Raw genomic sequence first — 25562 nt, 5'->3', positions numbered from 1 at the left:
AAGTATAGTGAAGCTTTTGCATCATTCTATAATATGTAATAATACACTATCACGTACCACCTTGTGATCAATTTGAACCGCACAGAAGTGATCACTATATGATTTTGCCACTGTATTGTTTGTGGCAACCAGTAGAAACAGCCCTAGATGCTTAAGGCTGTAGGGGGTGGAACCATGAAGACTGCCCCTCCAGTATGTAAGGAGAAGTGAAGCAAGCCTCAGAGTGGTTTTCTAGCACATCTTGACTTGACAGAATAACACTGAACCAATCTTCTGTCTCCAGTCGGGTACTCCTGCACCTCTACAAGGGCTAAAAGGAATTATTTCCCTTCCATCTATTCCTTTTCGTTCTTTATTTTTCAATAGTTTAATTTTCCTTTCTTCCTTTTTTTTACTATTATTATTGTCTAGACGGCTGAAAAAGACTTTAGCAAAATGGATGCGGATGAAATAAAAGACATTCAAGACACCCTGGGGAATCAGTCCATGACCTCAGCAGTGGCCAAGATTCAGGATTACTTTAAAGAGATAGACAATGTGCAGCTGAACATCGCTATCACAGGGGAGACAGGCTCTGGAAAGTCAACATTCGTCAATGTCATCCGAGGTATGGGGCATGAAGAGGACGACTCTGCCCCAACTGGTGCTGTAGAGACCACCAAAGAGCCGAAAAAATATTCCCACCCTATATACCCAACAGTCAATTTGTGGGATCTCCCTGGTATTGGTTCTTCTACATTCAAAGCAGAACAATACCTTGTTGATGTTGAATTTGAACGCTATGACTTTTTCATCATTGTCACATCAGATCGCTTTAAGGAATGTCATGTTCAGCTGGCCAGCGAGATTCAGAACATGAAGAAGAACTTCTTCTTTTTGCGCAATAAGATTGATAAAGACATCGAGGCTGAGAGAAAGAACAAGCCAAAAACATTCAACGAGAAAAAGACTCTGGAAATCATCCGACAAAACTGCATCGAAGGTTTGACTGTTTTACTCTTGTCTATTTCCCTTAAATTACACTAGCACAAGTAGCCTACGCTTAGGCTATCATTGTCTCCGGCCCATGGTCCAATCACAGGCCCACCCAAACTAAACATATAACAGCTGATATACAAGCCCACAACCCGTCGCTGCCTCAACGTGTTGTGGGCTTGTAGATCTTCTATGTTTGCTGCGAGACATCATTGTGTGGCGAAAAATAAATAAAGGCATGCGTCTGGCAGCACACTTGGCAGAGAGAGAGAGAGAGAAACAGCACTAATCTTATGGAACCAGGGCTGGATTAGCCGTTGGGCCGGTGGGGCCGGGGCCCATGGCTCTCAGGGGGCCTTCGGGGGAACTGGGCCGTGCGGTTAGCGACAATACTCAAATTAAATGTATAGGTTAATCAAATATCAAATGTGTGTGGGCCCCTGTATTTATAGCAGTGGTTCTCCCTGGGTCTGAAACTCAAACCCAGGCTCTTGGGGCCCCCTGAAGGGCCCCCTCAGAATGGGGTTCCTCGCAGGGCACCCCTCAAAGTGGGCCCTTTGAGGACACTGCTTCACAGTACAAAGCCAGGCTTTGTACTTTGAGAGGCCCCTTTGAGGAGGGGGGCCTTGAAGGCTGTAAGTTAACAGGACCCCCACCCTGATAAATACTATACTATTTTAACAAATAAAACAACAATAGGGTGGTTAAGTCCAATTAGAATTGGAATAAGAGTGTTTGTTTACTGTCTAGTTATTGTCTAATTTGATGCAAAGTACACCTTGTTATGTCCTATTAGAATACTGTAAATTAGAGTACAACCATTTTGAATGATCGGACTGACGTCTGTTTATTGAACGATCAGTGCTTTGCCGGGACTTAGCTTAGCATGTTCGTCAAGTCAAACAACAGTAGATGTGTTTTGACTTCACTTTGTTTCATTTCATTTTTTAGGGCTCGAAAAAATCATTGTAGCAGCTCCTGATGTCTTTCTGATCTCCTGCATGCAAGATTACCTTGGTCTCTACGACTTCAACCGGCTTTGTGACGCCATACACAAGGAGCTCCCTAAGCAGAAGAGACATGTCCTGCTCCTAGCCCTGCCCAACATTACCATGGAGATCGTCCATAAGAAGAAAACCAGCCCTGAAGGCAAACATCTGGAAGGTGGCATTGCTGTCTGGTATCTCAGCTACAGCCACTATACTGCCAGTTCCAGGCCTCTCGCTCACTGTGGATGCAAGTATTTTGCTGAAGGAGATAACAAAGTTTTATATGGCTTTCGGCCTTGATGATTTGAGCCTGCAGGAACTTGCAGAGACATCAGGTGTGTCAGTGAAGGAGCTGAAGGCTGTTATGATATACACACCAGACATGGAGTTTAATGTTCAATGTGTCACAGAGGTTATGACACGACTTATTACTTGCTCAACTTTTGTACTTGTGGAAGAATCTGCTGAGTCTCTAGCCAGGCTGATGATCCCTATCATAGGTTCCGCTATAGCAGGGGGGATGTCCTTTGCCACCACACGCTATTTGTTGAACAAATATCTTGAGGAGCTGGCAAATGATGCCCACAATGTTCTAATGAGGGCAATGCCTGTGAAAATGCTGGCTGTCAGAGAAAATCTGGTCGTGTCGGGATGTGACGAGTGCTCGTTTTGAATAACTCAACATCCTGTCATCTTTAAACAGGTGATGAATATTCTGCCACCACGGCAGGGGCGCAGCCATGGGTGGGCCTGGGTGGGCCGTGGCCAACCCAATCGATTTAGCAAAAAAAAATTTAAAAAGTAAAATGTTTTTATATTTTTTGGATGAGAAATCTGTAAAATCTGGCAAAAATAAGAATTAAATAACATAACCCTAACCCTAACCCTAAAACCGAAATAAAGTAACAAAAAAACGCCACAAAACGCCCAATATCCGCGCAATAACCGCAAATTTCGTGTGCACGCGTGCATGCGTGCCCACCCGCTCCTGCTGAGACCCAGCCTATACTAGCGTTCTGGCTGCGCCACTGCACCACGGCTCACCAACTCAGACTGTGGATGGATGCTCAGTGTGGGTACTCACTCAGGCATTACATGCCTCATGATCATCAAGGCCTCACTGTCAGCACTCGTACCTTCTTTTCAAGTGATGTAAAAAGTCATACAGTAAGACTTCATACATATCCAGTCATAATTCAGTTGAAAGTGTTTAAGAGGACATAGGAACAGCAGAAACCACCCTGTTGGAAGTGTCTGACCTCAGGCCAAGGCTGTGTATGCTCTGGCCCATGCCCTCCATGACATGTTGCAGTGTGTGCCAGGAAGAGGGCCTTTCAATGCAGTTTGCAGACAATACAGCCATGGCAGGTGTAATATCAATTCACAGTTTACCTGTTAATGTTGCACTCAAATTTACAATAATAATAAATTATGTAAATATGTGATGTATATGTGACATACACAAATGTATAGTCACATTTTTGTTTTATTATGTATGTGTTCTTTATATTTTTAAGAGCCTTAATGTGTATTGGAATGAGCAGGGAACTTATATTTTAGGAACAGATCTATCCCACTTTTCGCCACAAGGTGGCAAATTTGCCTGTGAGCCAGGTAGCTTTAGGTGGTCAGGTGACTCCTTCTTCAGATGGACAAGGAAGAGAGAAAAGACAACACTAAAACTGATTCTGTCTCCTGTTTGTCCCTGTTTGTTCAGGTAAATGATGTTTTAGAACATTAAACATGTTCAATATGAGCACTTTATAATATAAAACAAAGTTTGTCTTGGTGTTATGCCAGAAACTATTTTGTATTAGTTTGTTGAGCGTAGTTGAATCTAGGTCTAAGCAGTCAGATTCATGGCAGCCATTACTGCTGCTCACACATGTGTCCTGTAGTACAGTGGTTTTCAACTTTTTTCGTGTCAAGGACCCCCAAATTGACACATATTAGCCCACGGACCCCCATTTGAAAAGATATGCCTGGGACTCAACCATTTTGATTTCTTGGGGGTCCCAATCTACACTGTATCATCATCATTAGTGTTCATTTAACTCTGAGAGTATACAAATGGAACCAAATGAAGGTCAATTTGGTCCTTAACTATTAATTTGGCTGGGGACCCCCTGGAACCCCCTCAAGGACCACTAGTGGTCCCCGGACCACTGGTTGTGAACCACTGCTGCAGTGTGTTTCACTAACAGTTTTTTTTGCTGATCCCTTTTGTTTTTTAAAAGCTCCTGTTGTATTGTTTGATGTGTGATTGTACTTTTTGCATTTGGAAATGTTTATTTTTGTTTTTTGATGTAGTTAATTAATCCTCTCCAGTAATGCCTTGCAATGTGTCTTTGTAATCTATCCATTGTGATATACCAATGCAGTATGAACCTTTTTGGTCAAATTAAGCAAGTGATTTTTGATTGATTTCATGTGTAGGCTATGCATGAATAAGTTCATGTTGATATGTGACATTTAAAAAAAAAAATCTTAGCATTAAGCACTTATTGGTTAAAGCCAAAAAGAGAATATTCCAGTTTATTGATGCTGTGAAGAGTAAACACATGGGAATGTGAATATGGAACAGATGTGTGTTTTGATGAATGTGTGTAAGAAAGAAGAAAATATGGGTTTATTGATATTTTGTGAATGTGAGAATATTGATACAGTAACTGAAACTCTTCAAAACAAAGAAAGACAAGTAAATGGTGATATGGCATAAGTGTTAATAAATTGAGATGGACAAGGAAGAGGGAAAAGACAACTCTAAAACTGACTGTGTCTCCCGTTTTCCCCTGTTTGTTCAGGTGAACCTGCAGATCAGTTTTAAAAATATAATCTGTTTACTAAGCCACACCCCTGGGGCGTGTAACATATAGTAATAGTAATTGCCTGGCAGTAAATATTTAGAACAGTTACACAGACAGTTGGGGGAATAATTTCTATGTTGAGGTACTGTAGATGCATGCTCAGCTGGGACACAGAAGACCATGTTTTTCATGCTGGAAAAAAGGTAAAGTGGCACTTCACCAATTTTGCACCCAAATCCTGTTTTAACATTTATGTCTCTTACTTTCATCCAGAGATGTCAGAGACTTGGAAATCATGTTAAAAAAGAAAAATAACTTTCTTTTCTTTTTTTAATAAAAAAAAATAAAAAATAGTAGCCTCGTCTGAGGTCGGCCTCCGGCGCCGTGCGGCCCGAACAGAGCCCGGCAGTCCTCCAGCAAATCCATCTGTCAGGAGTCTGGGCGGGTGGGTGGGTGGATGGATGCTTCTGTGAACACAGCTGGCTGGTTGTCTGTCTGTCTGTCTGTCTGTCTGTCTGTCTGTCTGTCTGTCTGTCTGACTGGCCAAGGAACCCCTAAGACGTGTATGCACACACACTGTCAGGTGGCCAAAGAAGAACCTTCACTCATTTTCCTTCATATATGTTTTAAACTGTTTTTTTTTATGTGTGGTAAATATGTCAGGGTTTATGACGTGTTTGTGACGTATATGACTCCAAATGTCTGTGACATCATAGATGACTGGTGATGTCACAAGGTGCACTCCGCACAAGAGCCCTTGGATCCTCTAGTAGATCTTATAGTGTAGTAGATCCTCTGGGGTCCCAGAGATCTGAAACAGTCTTTCTCAACGGGTCCTTGAAATAGCCGATGGTCTATTTACAAATAGCCGATGATGTATATAGGGGTTAAATTGCTTACATTGATTTTGATGCCATATTAACACATTTTGCTGAAGATCCCCTGGGAACCCCCTTTTATATCATTTTTTTTCATAAATTGAATACAAAATCAAACATTTTTCAAAATAATTTCATAAATAAATAAAAAAAGATTAAAAATAAAAAGAAATTCCCCCCCAAAAATACACTTTTTAAGAAGTAGTGAAAATAGCTGATCTAGGTGTTGTGCGCTTGTAGATCTGCTATTTTCACTAGTTTGGGCTCCTGGAGAGACGACAAACTTTCTCTTTTGGGTCTCGAGCTCAAAAGTTCGGGAACCACCGCACAAACTGACATTTTCCAAAATAATTTCATGAATAAAAGAAAAGAAAAGAAAAAAGAAATTCAATAAATAAAACGTAAGAAGTTGTGAAAATAGCAGATCTACAAGCTCACAACGCTTCACACCACAAGGCGGTGTGAGCTTGTAGATCTGCTATATTCAGTAGTTTGGGTTCCAGGGAGACATAACAGTGTGTTTTGAGTCTTGGGCCAAATGTACCCTGAACGGGTCTGTAACTCTGAGAGTTTATGGGGGTCTTTGAAATGTAAAAACTGTGTTAGTCATGTGTGTGCTACTAGTACGTTACAGAGATAGTAGCTTTTCTAGTTGTTAAAAATACTGTCTGTATTGTGGTTCCTAAAAGCAAAAAACATTGTGTTTTGAAAATGACATTAAAGATGATTGAGCTTTTCCCTCTGTGTGTGTGTGTGCGTTGGGGGTGTCTCTCTTGCCACAATCCAGTAGAAATACAGTTAGTCCTGCATTCAAAATGTGACTTTGAGTAGAAGTACAAAAGCATTTTAAATATACTTCAAGTACCATAACGTCTCTGTCGTGTGGAAACCTCATACTGTTGCTTTTCAGGATTCAAATTCAAAAACGGCAAAAGTAGCAGATCTACAAGCTCAAAATGCATCGCTTCGCGCCAGCTTTTGAGCTTGTAGATCTGCTACTTTTGATACGTTTGTGTGACGCTGTAGTATGATCGAGTAGGGCGTTAACTTTATCACAAAAAGGTTAAATATGGAGATAAGAGGTTTCGGCCCCTCTTTTTATGTGGCTAACCTCTTGAACCCCAGCCTCAATATTCTGGGGGGAACATGAGCCATTTTTGGCTCATGTCGATCTACAAGCTCACAAAAAAAATACATATTTTGAGATTGACAGCTGTCACAATTTCACGATTATGTGTCTTGCCACCGCGAATCTGTGACAGTCGTCAATCTCATTCACCTGACTTCTTATTTTGAGGGCAAAAAAAGAGTTACACTGTATGGCAGGGGTCGTCAACAGGGCGTCCGCGACCCCTAGGAGGTCCTCAGAGTTACTCCACTGGGTCCTTTGTTGTGATATGTTTTTTTTTTCCTACCATAACCACTTAGCATCCTAGCATCCTTTTCTGAGGAGAACTTTAGCCAAAAATAGCCGATCTACAAGCTCACAACGCCTCAGCGAGCTTGTAGATCGGCTATTTTTGGCGAAGAGGTTTAGGTGTAGAGGGAAAAAAGAGCAGACCAAGTAAGCAAAAAAAGTTTAATCTGAAACACCATTTTATACAATATAGAGGGGGTCCCTGCTTCATCTCTCTCTCAGCTAGGGGGTCCTTGGCCTGAAAACGTTGAAGACCCCTGCTGTATGGGCAATGCTGATTTAGCTGAGACAATAAATGAGCACAAATGAGCGAAAGACCTACAGTGAGACAAAAAGGGATGAGAGGAAATATAAATGATAATAAAAGATTTGATTTGACACATTAACTTGCGTTTCAAATGCAGTATAGCCTACAAATACAAGTAAGAGAGGTGAGCCTATTCTATGAACTGAATGAACACTTCCACTTGTATTTATTCATTTTGTCCACACGAGGGCGACAAAGACTACTGAATAAAACAGATCAGAGGAGTCGGATCTTTGCAAGTGCTCAGTAGATAGGGTCTATTTGTTCAATGGATTTAGATGAAGGTTGTGTGTTTTCCCCATGCTGTTAGTTAGCTAGTTAGTTAGAAGAACATAGAACAGTCATTAATATCAAGAGCCATGTTGATGATCTTTGACCAATGGCGGTTAACGTTCATTTCTGCTTTTCAACTTCTGAAACAATCATTGAATTCACTGCAGGCCAGTCTGGCTGACCTATGAATTGTGGTGGAGCAGTGTTCTTGGCTGTTGCTGACAATAAGCACACTTGTAAAGTGCATGAGGCAAATGTCTTTAATTAATTGGGGGAATGTCCCATCACGTTCATATAACGTCAATGTACAAAGCTTAATGTGCTTGGGTAGCTCACTTTGGAAGAGTTCTTGACTTCAGACCACAAAGTCATAGGATCGAATCCCAGAACAGTAAACTTGCCATTTGAGCAACCTTGCTCCCACGGGTCTACTAACTTTTTTTCGCCTTTATGGCCATGGCCATTGCCATTGCCAATGCATTGGGCGCTTAAAGTTAAATATTTCCAAAACTACAAATGATTTCAAAGAAAAAATCTCAAGCATGCATGTCCACAGTAAGGTGGATTTTTTGAACTGTGAATGGAGTTTCTAGGTGAAAGTGTTTTTTTGAGGTCCCAAATTCTTCCATCGACCTCCATGTTAAATCTCTGAACTTTTAAAGGAGTATAATTCTAAAACTATTAAACATTTAAAAGATTCCTTTTCAGGCAAACATGTCCACAGTAAGATGAACATTTTAAAGTATGAATGGGGTTACTAGTAGTAAGTATGTAGGATTAGTAGCCTGTACTCGTTTCCCTTTGCCGCATCCACAATGCATGGGGCGCTTAAAGTTAAATATCTCCCAAACTACAAATGATTTCAAAGAAAAAATCTCAAGCATGCATTGTCCACAGTAAGGTGGATTTTTTGAACTGTGAATGGAGTTTCTAGGTGAAAGTGTTTTTTTGAGGTCCCAAATTCTTCCATCGACCTCCATGTTAAATCTCTGAACTTTTAAAGGAGTACAATTCTAAAACTATTAAACATTTCAAAGATTCCTTTTCAGGCAAACATGTCCACAGTAAGATGAACATTTTAAAGTATGAATGGGGTTACTAGCAGTAAGTATGTAGGATTAGTAGCCTGTACTCGTTTCCCTTTGCCGCATCCACAATGCATGGGGCGCTTAAAGTTAAATATCTCCCAAACTACAAATGATTTCAAAGACAAACTCTCAAGCATGCATGTCCACAGTAAGGTGGATTTTTTGAACTGTGAATGGAGTTTCTAGGTGAAAGTGTTTTTTTGAGGTCCCAAATTCTTCCATCGACCTCCATGTTAAATCTCTGAACTTTTAAAGGAGTACAATTCTAAAACTATTAAACATTTCAAAGATTCCTTTTCAGGCAAACATGTCCACAGTAAGATGAACATTTTAAAGTATGAATGGGGTTACTAGCAGTAAGTATGTAGGATTAGTAGCCTGTACTCGTTTCCCTTTGCCGCATCCACAATGCATGGGGCGCTTAAAGTTAAATATCTCCCAAACTACAAATGATTTCAAAGAAAAAATCTCAAGCATGCATTGTCCACAGTAAGCTGGATTTTTTGAACTGTGAATGGAGTTTCTAGGTGAAAGTGTTTTTTTGAGGTCCCAAATTCTTCCATCGACCTCCATGTTAAATCTCTGAACTTTTAAAGGAGTACAATTCTAAAACTATTAAACATTTCAAAGATTCCTTTTCAGGCAAACATGTCCACAGTAAGATGAACATTTTAAAGTATGAATGGGGTTACTAGCAGTAAGTATGTAGGATTAGTAGCCTGTACTCGTTTCCCTTTGCCGCATCCACAATGCATGGGGCGCTTAAAGTTAAATATCTCCCAAACTACAAATGATTTCAAAGAAAATATCTCAAGCATGCATGTCCACAGTAAGGTGGATTTTTTGAACTGTGAATGGAGTTTCTAGGTGAAAGTGTTTTTTTGATGTCCCAAATTCTTCCATCGACCTCCATGTTAAATCTCTGAACTTTTAAAGGAGTACAATTCTAAAACTATTAAACATTTCAAAGATTCCTTTTCAGGCAAACATGTCCACAGTAAGATGAACATTTTAAAGTATGAATGGGGTTACTAGCAGTAAGTATGTAGGATTAGTAGCCTGTACTCGTTTCCCTTTGCCGCATCCACAATGCATGGGGCGCTTAAAGTTAAATATCTCCCAAACTACAAATGATTTCAAAGAAAAAATCTCAAGCATGCATTGTCCACAGTAAGGTGGATTTTTTGAACTGTGAATGGAGTTTCTAGGTGAAAGTGTTTTTTTGAGGTCCCAAATTCTTCCATCGACCTCCATGTTAAATCTGTAACACATTTTTTTTTAAGTTATTTGTCTTGTTTGTTGTTCAAGTCAAAGCACCAGGAAGGCTGTACTTGTCAGCCATCTGTTAGCTCAATGGGTTGAGACGCAGTATTCATGATCCAGAGGCCATGAGTTCAAATCCCATTGATGTCTTTCCTATGATTCTTTAATGGGTTGAGACGCAGTATACATGATCCAGAGGCCATGAGTTCAAATCCCATTGATGTCTTTCCTATGATTCTTTCCTTTGCAGACTGGCTTCCAGAAGATCAACTGAAAACTACCAGGAAGGCTGTACTTGTCAGCCATCTGTTAGCTCAATGGGTTGAGACGCAGTATTCATGATCCAGAGGCCATGAGTTCAAATCCCATTGATGTCTTTCCTATGATTCTTTCCTTGAGTGGGTTCGATTCCCACTCCGAGTCATGTGTCCCCGGTAACTTGGGGCAACGGACAAATTGACTGATATCCTTCGTGATGCTTCCCTTTGCAGAATAACTTCTAGAAAAACAAGTTAAAACCACCAGGAAACCTGTAACTCTCAGCCAACAGCATAGCTCAACTGGTAGAGCGTCTGTCCAATAACTTGACTTGACTTGACTTGACTTGAGTGGGTTCGATTCCCACTCGAGTCAAGTGTCCCCGGTAACTTGGGAATCGAACCCACTCAAGTCAAGTCAAGTCATGTTATTGGACAGACGCTCTACCAGTTGAGCTATGCTGTAGGCTGAGAGTTACAGGTTTCCTGGTGGTTTTAACTTGTTTTTCTAGAAGTTAGTCTGCAAAAGGAAGCATCACAAAGGATATCAGTCAATTTATCCGTTGCCCCAATTTACCGGGGACACTTGACTCGAGTGGGAATCGAACCCACTCAAGTCAAGTCAAGTCATGTTATTGGACAGAAGCTCTACCAGTTGAGCTATGCTGTTGGCTGAGAGTTACAGGTTTTCTGGTGGTTTTAACTTGTTTTTCTAGAAGTTAGTCTGCAAAGGGAAGCATCACAGTAAAGACACCAGTGGGATTTGAACTCATGGCCTCTGGATCATGTATATTGCGTCTCAACCCATTGAGTTAACAGATGGCTGACAAGTACAGCCTTCCTGGTAGTTTTCAGTTGATCTTCTGGAAGCCAGTCTGCAAAGGAAAGAATCATAGGAAAGACATCAATGGGATTTGAACTCATGGCCTCTGGATCATGTATACTGCGTCTCAACCCATTGAGCTAACAGTTGGATGACAAATATAGCCTTCCTGGTAGTTTTCAGTTGATCTTCTGGAAGCCAGTCTGCAAAGGAAAGAATCATAGGAAAGACATCAATGGGATTTGAACTCATGGCCTCTGGATCATGAATACTGCGTCTCAACCCATTGAGCTAACAGATGGCTGACAAGTACAGCCTTCCTGGTGCTTTGACTTGAACAACAAACAAGACAAATAACTTTAAAAAAAATGTGTTACAGCATAAATATGAATCTTTTTCATGGGGGGCCCTGACACTACATCTTTTCACATTGGGGTCCACTGCCCAAATACATGTCAATTTGGGGGGTTGACAACAAAACGTTTCAGAACCACAGATTCCAAGGTAACAGCTGTAGGTGAATGGATAGAGTCACTGACTAGTGAGCCGCAGGTGAACAGGTTCAAGCCTCAGCTACAGCAGCAAGTCAGGATGTCAAATCAAATAGGTATTATTAGGAGTGAAATGGTTGTGTTTCTTCACCCCAACTGCACATGACAGCAGTTTTATATCAGTTTACATGTACGTTATTTTCAGTGATGAAGACAAACCGCACAGACGTTCACTGTACTTTAGTACATTTTGTAAACTTATGACTCTGAGTAGAGTAAAATATCTATAAATCCTTAGTACATGTTATTATGCGCCCTATAGTAAAGTGAAGACAGTTCATCATTTACAACTGTCTGTTAATGTGACTTTCTCCTTACCTGTTGCAAACTACCTGGCTTTCATGAATGCAGATGCCAAACAATTACTAGAATTATCTTTCATGTTTAATATATGATTCGTAAGACATTCGTAAAGAGTGTGTTGACCATTTGCTAACGTTATCATGGGCCTTGTTGTAAAGTGAAGACTATGCATTATTATTTCATGTTTAACAGTGATTAGTAAAACATGTGACATCAAAAAGTGGCAAAAGTAACGTTATATAGTATACAAGTATACAACAATTTATTAAGATATAAAATGTAGCAACTCTTGGCCACAGCACACACACACTGACATTTAAACAAAGAAATTAATCACAACAGAATCACAGAGTAGCAGCTTGGAGCCTCTGCAGTCACCACCTCCCAGTGCAAGTTAGCTTTAGCTGCTAAGCTAAACTGCTAAGCATGGAGGACATTACTAGCCTACACATCAAAACAAACATTGTGGATACAAACAGCCACCATCAAAATACCCCCTAGTCATAATGCTACTTCATGTGTGTAAGATTAGCCATTTTATGTTACCTCGATCACCTGCAACAAGACAGTTAAAACACATAAAACATGAATTAGACATATTTCTGTCCAGTCTGCAACTGCATCACTGTTCACTTCCTCCCTAGTAGGCTACTGCAGGTGTAATGCAGGTAATCAGTGTGTTGCCAGATTTTGCAAAAGAAACAAGCGGACAGGTCTATGAAAACAAGCCCAAAAGAAGCAACTACTGTAGGCTCAGGCTCATGATAACGTCTGCAAATGGTTTACATACTCTTTACGAATGTCTTACGCATCATTTGCTTAACATGAATGATAATTCTAGTAATTGTTTGGTGTCTGCATTCATGAAAGCCAGGTAGTTTGCAACAGGTAAGGAGAAAGTCCACATTAACAGACAGTCATAAATGATGAACTGTCTTCACTTTACTGTAGGGCACATAATAACATGTACAAAGGATTTATAGATATTTTAGGAATGTTTTACAAAGCATGTTAAACATGAACAAACACATTAACAGACAGTCATAAATGATGAACTGTCTTCACTTTACTATAGGGCACATAATAACATGTACTAAGGATTTATAGATACTTTAGGAATGTTTAACAAAGCATATGTTAAACATGAACAAGCTACCAATAGCTTGTATATATTATGTAACATCAGTTACAAATGATTTAATAATCATTTACAGATGTATTATACATGGCTTATTCATGAATAGTTACTAATACCTTTATAGATGATTTGTAACCGTAGTTATAAAGGTTTTAGTAATCATTTACGAATGTCAATAAACAGGTTGTTAATGATTTGTTAATAGTCTACAAACTGCTTATAAACGTTTATAAATGCTTTAGAATGGGTCGTTACAAATGATTTAATAATCTTTTACACATGTATATAAATGGCTTATTCATGAATAGTTCACTACTTACTAATACTTTACAAATGATTTGTAACTGTAGTTATAAAGGTCTTAGTAATCATTTACGAATGTCAACAAACAGGTTGTTAATGATTTGTTAATAGTCTACAAACTACTTATAAACGTTTATAAATGCTTTATAACGGGTCATTATTGTAAAGTGCTACCAAAAATGGTTCCCCCAAAAACCTATTAGGAGTACGTTTCAGGCAATTTAAAGTTGATTGGTACTGACTTTTTTTTTGGTCCCTAACATTCATCGAGCTCTGGACTTGGTAATTTTTTTTCCGTTTCGGTAGTGACACAATGGTGAAAATTTACTATATGTTTTAAAAGTGCACGGAAAAAAATTGGAATTACACACTCCATGAAGTCTTGAATTCATGGAGATTTTTTTGTTTTTGACACATTCCTGATCCTGAGCACAGACTCTCATATTGGTTGGATGCATGGTGCATATAATAGGCTATCGCATTGTAGATTAGTAGGCAATAATTCCAATATTCACTATACACTCCTCATGTTTACCTAACTGAATTATATATTTATGGACTTGTATATAAATTGTATATATGTTTGGACGACTTTTGCATTTAATTTGTAAGCAATACTTTGCCATGCTATATCCTTGGATCCATTTATTGCAGCCGTGTTTCCTTTCTTGCTTATTATACATTTTACTTCCTCGTATGATTCCAAGGACACATCAAATTTCTCTTTTGGATCTTGAGTCAAGACAGAGGATCCCGCGGAGACATCAAATTTCCCTTTTGGGCCTTGAGTCTTGGGACTCAAGGCCCAAAAGAGAAATTTGATGTTTCCGCGGGATCCTCTGGTTCGACTCAAGACTCTTTTGGGTATTGAGTCTTGGGAAACGAGTACAGGCTACTAATCCTACATACTTACTGCTAGTAACCCCATTCATACTTTAAAATGTTCATCTTACTGTGGACATGTTTGCCTTAAAAGGAATCTTTGAAATGTTTAATAGTTTTAGAATTGTACTCCTTTAAAAGTTCAGAGATTTATAATGGAGGTCGATGGAGGATTTTGGCACCTAAAAAATAAACAAAAAAAAACTTTCACCTAGAAACTCCATTCACACTTTTAAAATTCCACCTTACTGTGGACATGCATGCTTGAGATTTTTTCTTTGAAATCATTTGTAGTTTGGGAGATATTTAACTTTAAGCGCCCCATACATTGTGGATGCGGCAAAGGGAAACGAGTACAGGCCACTAATCCTACATACTTACTGCTAGTAACCCCATTCATACTTTAAAATGTTCATCTTACTGTGGACTGAAAAGGAATATTTGAAATGTTTAATAGTTTTAGAATCGTACTCCTTTAAAAGTTCAGAGATTTATAATGGAGGCCGATGGAAGGCTTTGGGACCTCAACAAAACACTTTCACCTAGAAACTCCATTCACAGTTCAAAAATTCCACCTTACTGTGGTATGCATCCTTGAGATGTTTTACTTTGAAATGATTTGTAGTTTTTGAAATATTTAACGTTAAGTGCCCAATGCATTGTCAATGGCAATAGACATTTAAAGGCAAAATGGTAGGTAGGCTGGAGGGGCTTCTTGTCAGCACCAGCCAAGAACACAGGAGTCTATCCCTGTTACAATGCACTACTAGACTGCAGGGAGGCAGATCGCTCATTGCCAGTGCCAGGGTTCGATCGCATGACCTTGCGGTTCCGAGTCAAGAGCTCTTCCGACTGAGCTACCCAGACATAAGAAACATTGTATATTGACATTGCGTGAACGTGATGGGTTATTCCCCTGAAATAATTAAAGGCACTTGACTCATGCACTTTACTAAAACATAAAATATTTTGAATATTTTGAAGTAGGCCAGCATTGAACTCTAGGAGAACTGGGATTTAGTAGTTATGTAGAGAGATGTCAGGTCATTTGTAGACCTGGCATCCTATAGTGTGTATACTGTAGTTTCAATGTATGTGAGTAAAATGGATTACTCCATTTTGTTTTAATATTATACTGATGATAGGTTCTTGGTTTACCTATGATCCTAGATTACTATTTCTATGCATTTGATGTAACCTCATGTTTCCCTTGCTTACTGTAAATCGCTCTGGATTAAGAGTGTCTGCTAAATGCCTAAATTGTAAATTGTAAGCCCCCCCCCCCCCCCCCCCCCCCCGGGGCTTTTTGTGTTATACTTTTATCATAACCTTTGACTGTACTACCTGTACAGTTAACAAACCTGTTAATAAAGTATTCAATCAATCAATCAGTCAGTCAAAAACAGTTGAATTCAGTGAGGTTACAAGATTTTGAGTTTTGACTGTAGATCTCTTCCGGAAGCGTTTTATCTAATGCTTGCAGGCAGATCCCATTCATCTGCACTGTGCTGTGTTGTGTTGTTCACACATTCTTGACGAGTCTCATCTTGCCCCATAAACCAGTCAGGCGTGTCGGCCTGTATGTACATACTGTTGAAACATCACAAGGGATTAGGTGGGAAATGCATTTTAATACAGTGACAAGACTTCACAGACAACCTCCACAGTGCATTGGAATGTTAGCCACTTTTAACCTGGTATTTTGGGCATTCAAGACTTAAGAAAAACTAAAACAAAAATATTGCAATTTAAAAATACCCGATTTACAAGTTTTCCACGCAACACGTGTACAACAAAGTATAAAATGGGCTTATGTGGTCTTGGGGAAAAAAGGGGCTCCAGTTATATGAAGGTAAACTCCATCTTGCAATGTAAATATCACATGTATACAGAACCGGTGGAGAACAGACAGCCAAACTTAAACACCTGTTTTAAGACAATGAGAACAGAAATCAACAATATGTACAGCAGAAATCATATTATATTGGTGGTGTGTGATTATTATAGCAACATTTTGGTGCATTAAAGGTAAGGTGGGTGACATTTCATGCTTAAAATATGTGTTAAATAGCTCTGTATTGCGATAGTACTCATTGCTACAGAGTGTTTGTTCAGTAACAGGAGTCTCCATGACTCTCCAGCTCTTTAATGAACAGAAAAATAAATATCCGGGTCAGGATACCAATGTTATCCAATAAGGAGAGAAAACTCGTACAGGATAAACAAGTGAAATTTAAAAAAAAAAGAAGAAAAGAAAAGCTATAAAATGTAAGCTGATAAATGGGCACCCTCTCTCCTGATTGGCTGAAATTAGCCACCCGCCTGAAAATGTATTTTCTGTTTCTTAAAGAGCTGGAGAGACAGGGAGACTCCTGTTACTGAACAAACACTCTATAGCAGGGGTCTTCAACGTTTTCAGGCCAAGGACCCCCTAGCTGAGAGAGAGATGAAGCAGGGACCCCCTACTCTATATTGTATAAAATTGTGTTTCAGATTAAAGTTTTTTTTTACTTAGTCTGCTCTTTTTTCCCTCTACACCATAGCCTCTTTGGCAAAAATAGCAGATCTACAAGCTCTCAACGCCTGGCGCTAAGTTCTCCTCAGAAAAGGGATGCTAGGGTTCAAGTGGTTAAGGTAAAAAAAAAAATCATACCACACATAGATTTGGCGGACCGCCTGTAGTAACCCCTGCTCTATAGCAATGAGTACTATCAGAATATAGAGCTTTAACCTTTTCACAAAACACATTTTTGTTTAACCAAAAAAATACCACTTACCGTACCTTTAAGTCTATAAAAAGGCCAGTCTTTTCAAAAGAGAAATTTAACACGAATGGCTGTATTATTATTATTGTTTTTTCTTTTTTATCATTCCCCAGTATCCTGTGCAGTTTCCACACGTTGAGCAAATGAGGTATTGTTATTTTCACTCGTTCCTTTTTCCAACACAAAGCAACTAAAAACAGTGAATCCACTGGGTCACCTGGTCCAGAAGGTCAGTGAATCCACTGGGTCACCTGGTCCAGAAGGTCAGTGAATCCACTGGGTCACCTGGTCCAAAAGAGCCCTCAGGGCTCCTTGAGGGGGTCCCAAATGGACCCTTAACAGGTCTGTAACTCTTGAGAGTGTACAAATGGAACCAAATGGACCGTAACCCATTCAATCCGGGGTCATTTTAGATTTCCTTGGCTATTCAAAAATAGCAGATATACAAGCTCATAGCACGGCACCGAGTGCCGCGCTATGAGCTTGTAGATCTGCTTTTTTTTATTATTATTGTGAAAATGAGTGCAAATCTTTGAATATATGATTTTTTAAGCAAACATTTGTAACTCAAATCTTTGCATCATGGGGGGTACCTGGAACAAAATATTTTACAAATGTTCGCTTTAAAAATATATATATTTAAATATATATAACAAAATATATTTAAATATATATATTATATATAATATGTATTTTCACAACTTCTTGTTTATTTCCTGTGGGAAAATGGCTATATCTTCGCTCCTCTTGCGTTATGGCTAAAAACAAGGCACATTCAAATGGCCACAGCTATGCAACGGATTACCGCAAGCGGATTTCCGAGACTCCTGAGACCTGCGTGCGTGTAACGAGGCGATCTCCGTGCGGACGGCGATCACGGAAAATATTCCATGATTTTTCAAAGGTAGGTAAAAAAACTCTAGTTTTCACTGGCACTGGGGTGACACTATTAACTTTTACTCTGGCAGTTAACCCATTAAGACCTGAGGCCGCGTCTAAAAAAAATCGAAATCCTAAAAAAAAAACGGGAAAAAAATCAAAAATAGCAGATCTACAAGCTCGTAGCGCGGCACTCGGTGCCGCGCTATGAGCTTGTATATCTGCTACTTTTGAATAGCCAAAGAAATCTAAAGTGACACAGATGCGTTCCAGGTCTTTAAGGGTCCATTTGGTTCCATTTGTACACTCTCAGAGTTATGAGGGTCTTGTTTTGAGAACCATTATGTCCTGAGGTAATTCTGACTGTTCAGTCATTTCTATCAACAGTTCACAGAAAACCCCCTAAAAATAAGACGTGCGTGTTTGCTTTTAGGATTCGGACTCCTCATCGATGAACTGCAGCTCTACAGTGTTGTGGTTGTTGTTACTACTGCAGTTCTCTGCTCCGGACACCAGGGGCTTGCTCTCCGCCGCCAAGGTCTGCGTCGCCGCCGTCGCCGCCACCCCCTGCTGGGCCTCGGGCTCTAGCAGCGCCGCTCCGTGGCTGCCCGTCGTCGCCGCCGTCGGCCTGGCGGCCCCCGCCTTGCCCTGCCCCCCGCGGCGGCTCCACGGCAGCGGCAGGTGCCCCTTGTAGAAGTTCCACGCCAGCAGGGCGGCGAGGAAGATCACCAGGAGCCCCACGGCCGCCTGCAGCCCGGCCACGGACGGCCCGTCCCGCTGGGCCTGGGGCAGGAGGCCGCGGCCGGAGCCCCCCGCCGTCACCATGAGGTTGTACTGGGCCACGGTGGCGGTGTAGACCTTGTTGGAGAGCTCCTCCGACAGGCAGCGGTACAGGCCCTCGTCCGCCGCCGTGGCGTTGAGGATGAGGAGGCCGTCTCGCAGGAACTGCAGGCGGCCGGTGGGCGCCAGGGCGCCGCCGTCGCGCTGCCAGCTCGTCTTGGCCAGGCTGGAGGGCGGCAGGCAGCGGAGCTTGGCGTTGCCGTCGTGCCAGACCGACCAATCCACGGTCTTCACAGGGTCTGATGGGAGAACACAAAGAAATCACTGTTCAGTTTGTGTCGTTGCTGTCGGCATAATTTTCAGGATATATGTTTTTTTCATAAATGAATGCCCTACTTCGTACAAGAGTGTTGCACAAGAGTAGTGAAAATAGCAGATCTACAAGCTCACAGCGAGTCGCAATGCAACGTGTGCTGAGTGAAAGTAGTTTAGACTGCGGGTTTTATAAATATTGAACCAATGAAAAGCTAAATAATAACTACATTGGATCCATTGGAACACAGGCTATTTTTTACCATTTCCTGAAAAGTAATGGTTTTGGACATACAAGGTTTCCACCCGACAGTGAGGATATCCAGATAGATTACACCTGTCATTAACATTCATACTGTACCATTTCATATCCAGATAGAATGATAATCAGATAGATTCACATTTAAACCTGTCATTAACATGTGTTTCATTTCCAGATAGAATAATATTTCATATAATTTACATGTACAGCGGTACACACTGAGATATAATCGCTCCCTTTCATTTCCTCCAGAAAAAATGGCAAACGCCCAGGAGGAGATTGTGTTCTCATGTCACATGACGTTTTATTTGTTCTGTTGCTGATTAGTAACAATATCCTACCTGGCTTTCTGCCTACCGTGTGTTTGTAGAGCATGTACTAAGTTGGTGTGTACTGTTCTTTACGTCATTTTTGTTTACAAGACGGAGACTCGTTGTGTTTAGATGTCATTATTAATGTAGACAGACGTGTTGGTGATCATATCTTCAATGTGGTTTGGGTGCATTTATGCCTGACTTCATGCGATTTAGCAGATTACAGCAGTAGATTGTAGATTGTAGATGATCAGATTACAGCCTGTTCACCCAGGCCAGGACACATGGTTATGGCAGGTGTAAACAGGACCAGAGGTCCGTGGGAACTTACTGTATGCATTACATTTAATTGAACACACTTCCTAAAGCCTGTGTTATACTTTACTGTACTAATGACTAATATTAATTTATTACGTATACTTATTACGTATGTCATACTCACCAGACTCTGGGCACAAGGAGGCATCTCCCTCTTTCACACTCTGGAGCAGTTCACTACAAGAGAGGAGAGGTGGGAAGGAGAGGAGGGAAGCGTCAGTCTAAACAATATGATATAAATTAAATAAATCTGCACATTGAAGCTATAGGATGCCAGGTAAACAAATGAACCTTCTGTCTAAGCATCTGTCTACATAACATGCTATCTAAATTACATTTTTAACCTTTGCATAAGACTGCATGGTTGTCAAGGCTAGGTCAAGTGCAGGGACGTGCAGAGCACGTTAGAGAGGCAGGGGCTGGCCTGGGCCGCAGTGTGGCGGTCCAGGCACCCTAGGCTGCAATGCCAGCGTGACAGCGTGTCACGGGTTCGACTCTCAACCTTTGCTGCGTGTCACCCCCCCATCTCTCTCCCATTTCATGTCAGCCTACTGTAATATATCAATAAAGGCAAAAAGCCAAAAAAAAAGGTACCTTATACCAGGCATAATAAATGCAAAAAGCCCCAAAAAAAGGTAACTTTGACTGCCGGCAAAACCAATTTGACATTTCTAGTCAGACTTAAGAGTAATATCTCATTTTAAATTAACAAGAGAATGATACCCGTCACGAAAAGAATAACTCCACATTTGAGCACGTTATCTACAAACAGTGGGACACAACCTTGCCCTGGTCATGACTTATGAGGCACAGTCACATTGACAAAAAACAATCTTTGCAAGCACCACACCCTAAAAAACTCCCTCTGCTCAATCACAATTCAGGGCGCATTTGCATTACTTTCACCATATAAAAAGCTGCATTCACGGTCTGGAGAGGGCACTATTTACAGAGGGGTAAAAGTGCAGGGGCTCAAGCCTCCTTTGATGTCTATGTGGGCATGTGCCTGGTCAAGTGCTACGGGCTAAGGCGGAGTCTGAAGAGGTGTGAGTCTTCAGATTATGGCGCAAAAGTGGGAGTGAATCTGCTGTTCACTCCCACTAACTGCAATGTGGGAGTTTGTTCCAGTCTGGGAGCCAGAAGGGAGAAGAGTCTGGGACGTGTGGAGCCTTGTCCCAGGTGTTTAAGGGAAGGTTCAGACAGCTTCCCTGTGTAGAAGTGTTATGTGTCGCAGGAAGCCTACCTCTGTGAGTCAGTCAGGGCGACACATTTAGCCATGGTTTTGTCCCAACCACAGTACGGGTCTCTGGCCAGGACACAGTCCACACAGGACCCTGACCTCCCACAGCTGGCCAGAGGCATCTGGACCGCTCCGTACTCTGACCCAGCATACAGCTGACCCTGTGACCACACACACACACACACACACACACACACACACACACACACACACACACACACACACACACACACACACACACACACACACACACACACACACACACACACACACACACACACACACACACACGCGCGCGCGCGCGCGCGCGCGCGCAGTTAGAGGCGCAGTAAACATAAACATTGTGTAAAGTAATAAAGTCATGAGTTCATTGGTTTAAAGATGGTGTAAGCGATTATATTTATTTTTTGTTAAAATAAGTGTTAAATAACTCTATATTCCAATTAGTAATCATTGTTATATAGTGTTTGTTCAGTAACAGGGGTCTCCCTGTCTCTCCAGCTCTTTAGTAAACAGAAAATAAATGTTCAGGTCAGGATGACAGTTTGATCCAATCAGGATAGAGAACTCATACAGGATACAGGATAAACAAGTGAAATTGGAAAAGATCTAGAGAGATGGGGAGAGCCCTGTTACTGTTACAAACACTCTGTAACAATGATTACTATCACAATATAGAACTTTAACTTTTTAGCTAAACTTTTTCTGACACCACCTTTAACATGACATGAATGTGCACAGCTTTGCTTTACCGTGGTGTTGGAGAAACGGAGGACTTTGATTGGCTCGTCAGTCTGGAAGAGTTTGACCTCCTCGATGATGAACATCTCACGTGGTGCAGTCATCGACTCGTCATATAAGTTCACCGCTTTCACTATGGTTCCATGTTCTACAGGAGAACCCAAAGTATACAACATTAACACTATGGTTCCATGTTCTACAGGAGAACACAAAGAATACAACATTAACACTATGGTTCCATATTCTACAGGAGAGCCCAAAGTATGCAACATTAACACTATGGTTCCATGTTCTACAGGAGAACACAAAGAATACAACATTAACACTATGGTTCCATGTTGTTAGGGGCAGTGGTGGCCTAAAGGTTATAGGAGCGCCCTCGTTGCCGGAAGGTTGCCGGTTCGAATCCCCGGACCGGCAGGAAAAAGTGAATGTTCACCACTTCCCCAACACCACTGAAGTGCCCTTGAGCAAGGCACTGAACCCCAACTGCTCCAGTGGAGCTGCATAGTGGCCAATAGTATAAGACTGTGGTTGTACTAGTCAGCTCCCAGGTTTTAATGTGTCTGTCTGTCTGTCTGTGTGTTTCTATGTGCAGGGCGTTGCTGAAAATGAGCACTTGAAGAGTGCTCAGCTACTACCCTGGGTAAATAAAGAAAAAGAGTTGTAAACTGACACAATGCAATGATTGTTCATCTGCTGCGATGTCTCCTGCCCCCACGGAGCATAACGTTCATTCTACATGTGCCTTGAGACAGGAGGCATTATGGTGGCTGACAGTATCATCTGAAGGTGTTAGAGATGCTGACTCTTTGGACATTTTTAAATCTAAGCTAAAAACCCATCTTTTTTCCCTTGCATTACCGTTCCCCCAGAGTTGTATTGATGTCATTGTTATGTCCACCTCTTCTTACTCTGTGGTTATAAACACTGTGTTGTAACTTTCTTTTTTGCTGATCTGTATATTTTTCAGCCGTGCACTGCCGCATGGTGATTGTTTGACCATACGAGTTGGCACATTTTACATGTGTATTCGTTGCTACTGTGTTTTGTAGTAGGACTTGTTGTGAAGTGTAACAGAGACCCCTTGGGGTGATGTTGCACTATAAATAAATACAACTGAAACTGAACTGAAGGTGTCTAAACACCTACCTGCAGATCTAGCACATTCTGTACTTGACCTTTTGCCCTAGATGTCAGTTAAAAGTCTGTACCTGTCTGTACGTGCTGAACTAAGCAACAGACCCTAATGTGAAACCCACCTACCCAACCACAAGTGTGTACGTGCCGAACTAAGCGACAGACTCTAATGTGAAACCCACCTACCCACAGACAACAGCATACACACCTGTTCCTATGAACAATTTACAATTTAGGCATTTAGCAGACGCTCTTAATCCTATACATATACGCTATACACATACACATACACATACACATACACATACACATACACATACACATCTGATCCTATATGAACACAATGTCGCAGACGCATTGTGAAACAATGCACTATGCACGCCTGATCCTATGAACATACCATCGTACTACATACACACCTATTCCTACAGTATATGAACACAATGTTGCAGACGCATTGTGAGCTTGTAGATCGTCTATTTTTGGTCTAAATCAGGCATTACTATGGCCTCAAGGCCCACTAAAATACATCGACTGTAAATTCAGTTGAATAAAATCGTATAATATTAACTATAATTAAAACTAGTCTAAAGATTTTCAGTTGACTAAAATGTGACTAAAATAATGTAATTTTATTCAAAAGACAATGACTAAAACTACATAAAATTGTCTGTCATAATTAACAATGTGTGGTACTACACCTGTTCCTATGAACATAACATGGTACTATACACATATACACCTGTTCCTATGAACATAACATGGTACTATACACATACACACCTGTTCCTATGAACATAACATGGTACTATACACATATACACCTGTTCCTATGAACATAACATGGTACTATACACATACACACCTGTTCCTATGAACATAACGTGGTACTTGTCTCCATCCGCAGCCTGCACTTGGTTCACTATGATGCGTGTGAACGCAGCTCCCCTCCGCACCAGCAGGGGCTTCTCTCCTATTGGCTTGACCGCCGGGTCCATCAGGGGTTTGTCTTTGACGAACTGCAGGGTCCGATCGGGAAGGTCCAGGGTCCGGTTGATGCCCTGCTTACGAGCCTCGGCGTCTATACACTGAAAGAGGAACACGAGACACGTGATGGAACCAAAGGTCATTATCCTTTCACGTTTATATTTTTATTTAGTTTTTACTATGTTTTCAAAGTTCAGTTTCGTTCCAATAGGCTCTATGCACAGCTGCCGTTCAAGTGAACCCAGCATCTGTCTAAATAATCTAAATGTCTAAATATCTAAATTTCATTTGTAACCTTTGCATAAGACTGCATGGTCTTCAAGGCTAGGTCAAGTGCTACGGGCTAAAGGTGGAGTCTGAAGAGGTGTGTCTTCAGATTACGGCGGAAAAGTGAGAGTGAGTCCAATTTTCATTCGTCTGAGATTTCAATTCACTTGACGCCCATTTTGGATTGATGCCAATTAAACATATTTCCGGAACTCGGATTTCAGGACTTTTAGTATGTTGTTCTGGACACCTCATAGAAATGATGTATGTCAGAGGTCTTCAACAGGGGGTCCGGGACCCCTAGGGGGTCCTCAGAGTTACTACAGGGGGTCCGCCAAATTTTGTGTGATTTTTACATTAACCACTTCACCCAAGCATCCCTATTCTTTTTTGTTCAAGGTTTTTTTTTATTTTATATTTTTACATACAGGTCAGTACAAGCATCCCTATTCTGAGGAGAACTTTAGCCAAAAATAGCAGATCTACAAGCACACAACGCCTCGCGCTGCGAGGCGTTGTGCGCTTGTAGATCGGCTATTTTCGGCAAAGTGGTTTGGTGTAGGGGGAAAAAAGAGCAGACTAAGTACAGAGTGAAAGGTCAGGTTTACTACGTATTGTTTAAGTGCATGGTTACATGTCTGGAAATACACATTAACATGAATCCAACATGATATTGTTGTGAAACAAGTCAATGAAGCTGCCGATGAAATCTACGAAGAAAGAAATATTTTACACAATACATAATGGGGGTCCCCGCTTTATCTCGCTCTCAGCCAAGGGGTCCTTGGCCTGAAAACGCTGAAGACCCCTGATGTATGTTGAAAAAAAGTCTGTTACAATTACTTTGGTGTGAAACGCTAGTTTGCCTGGACTAATAGGCCAACATCAGTTGTTGGTGAACATGTTACTGCCCCTAGAGGGGGCAACCTCCCCACATTACTGTCACAGAGAGAAATGTTCTGGATAGACCAACTCAATACAATGTTCTGGATAGACCAACTAGATGCTGCTACTTGTGTCATGGTCTGTTATGTGTAGATGTCTTTTTTTATGGACCACAATGAAAATAAGCCTTTGTATGTTGTGGAAGTGCTGATGTTCTCTTTCCTTTCATCACCAAATAAATTCATTCATGCATTCATTCATTCATGTAACTGGACCCTTGTGGGTCCATTTGGTTCTATTCGTACACTCGCAGAGTTATCGGGGGTCCATAGACTTATTGCATACCAAAATTGGGGGGTCCTTGAAATAAAATAAAAAAAAGTTTGAGAACCACTGGATATAATCCATGGGAACCGAA

The 25562-nt window shown here is 41.0% G+C and overlaps 2 protein-coding genes across 2 annotated transcripts in view; one reads left to right on the top strand and one right to left on the bottom strand.

Moving 5' to 3' along the window:
• Window positions 1-215: 215 nt before the first annotated feature.
• Window positions 216-2692, top strand: LOC311044705 (interferon-gamma-inducible GTPase 10-like). The gene is made up of 2 exons (XM_084056459.1): window positions 216-982; window positions 1927-2692. Exons 1-2 carry the CDS (start codon window positions 436-438, stop codon window positions 2262-2264), a joined length of 885 nt encoding a protein of 294 aa, XP_083912585.1. The 5' UTR covers window positions 216-435; the 3' UTR covers window positions 2265-2692.
• A 13173-nt stretch (window positions 2693-15865) lies between these two features.
• Window positions 15866-25562, bottom strand: part of sema4e (semaphorin 4e) — a 28541-nt gene continuing 18844 nt past the window's right edge. Inside the window, exons 11-15 of the mRNA XM_084056439.1 lie at window positions 23871-24093; window positions 21877-22013; window positions 21128-21285; window positions 20009-20061; window positions 15866-18977 (exon numbers count right to left, since the gene is read on the bottom strand). Coding sequence (XP_083912565.1) covers window positions 18328-18977; window positions 20009-20061; window positions 21128-21285; window positions 21877-22013; window positions 23871-24093 — 1221 coding nt within the window. The 3' untranslated portion in view covers window positions 15866-18327. The remainder of the gene's footprint in view (window positions 18978-20008; window positions 20062-21127; window positions 21286-21876; window positions 22014-23870; window positions 24094-25562) is intronic.

The sequence above is a fragment of the Gymnoscopelus microlampas genome (assembly GCF_963454915.1).
Source record: "Gymnoscopelus microlampas genome assembly, chromosome: 5".
NCBI lineage: Eukaryota > Metazoa > Chordata > Actinopteri > Myctophiformes > Myctophidae > Gymnoscopelus > Gymnoscopelus microlampas.
This window is presented reverse-complemented; position numbering and strand designations above follow the sequence as displayed.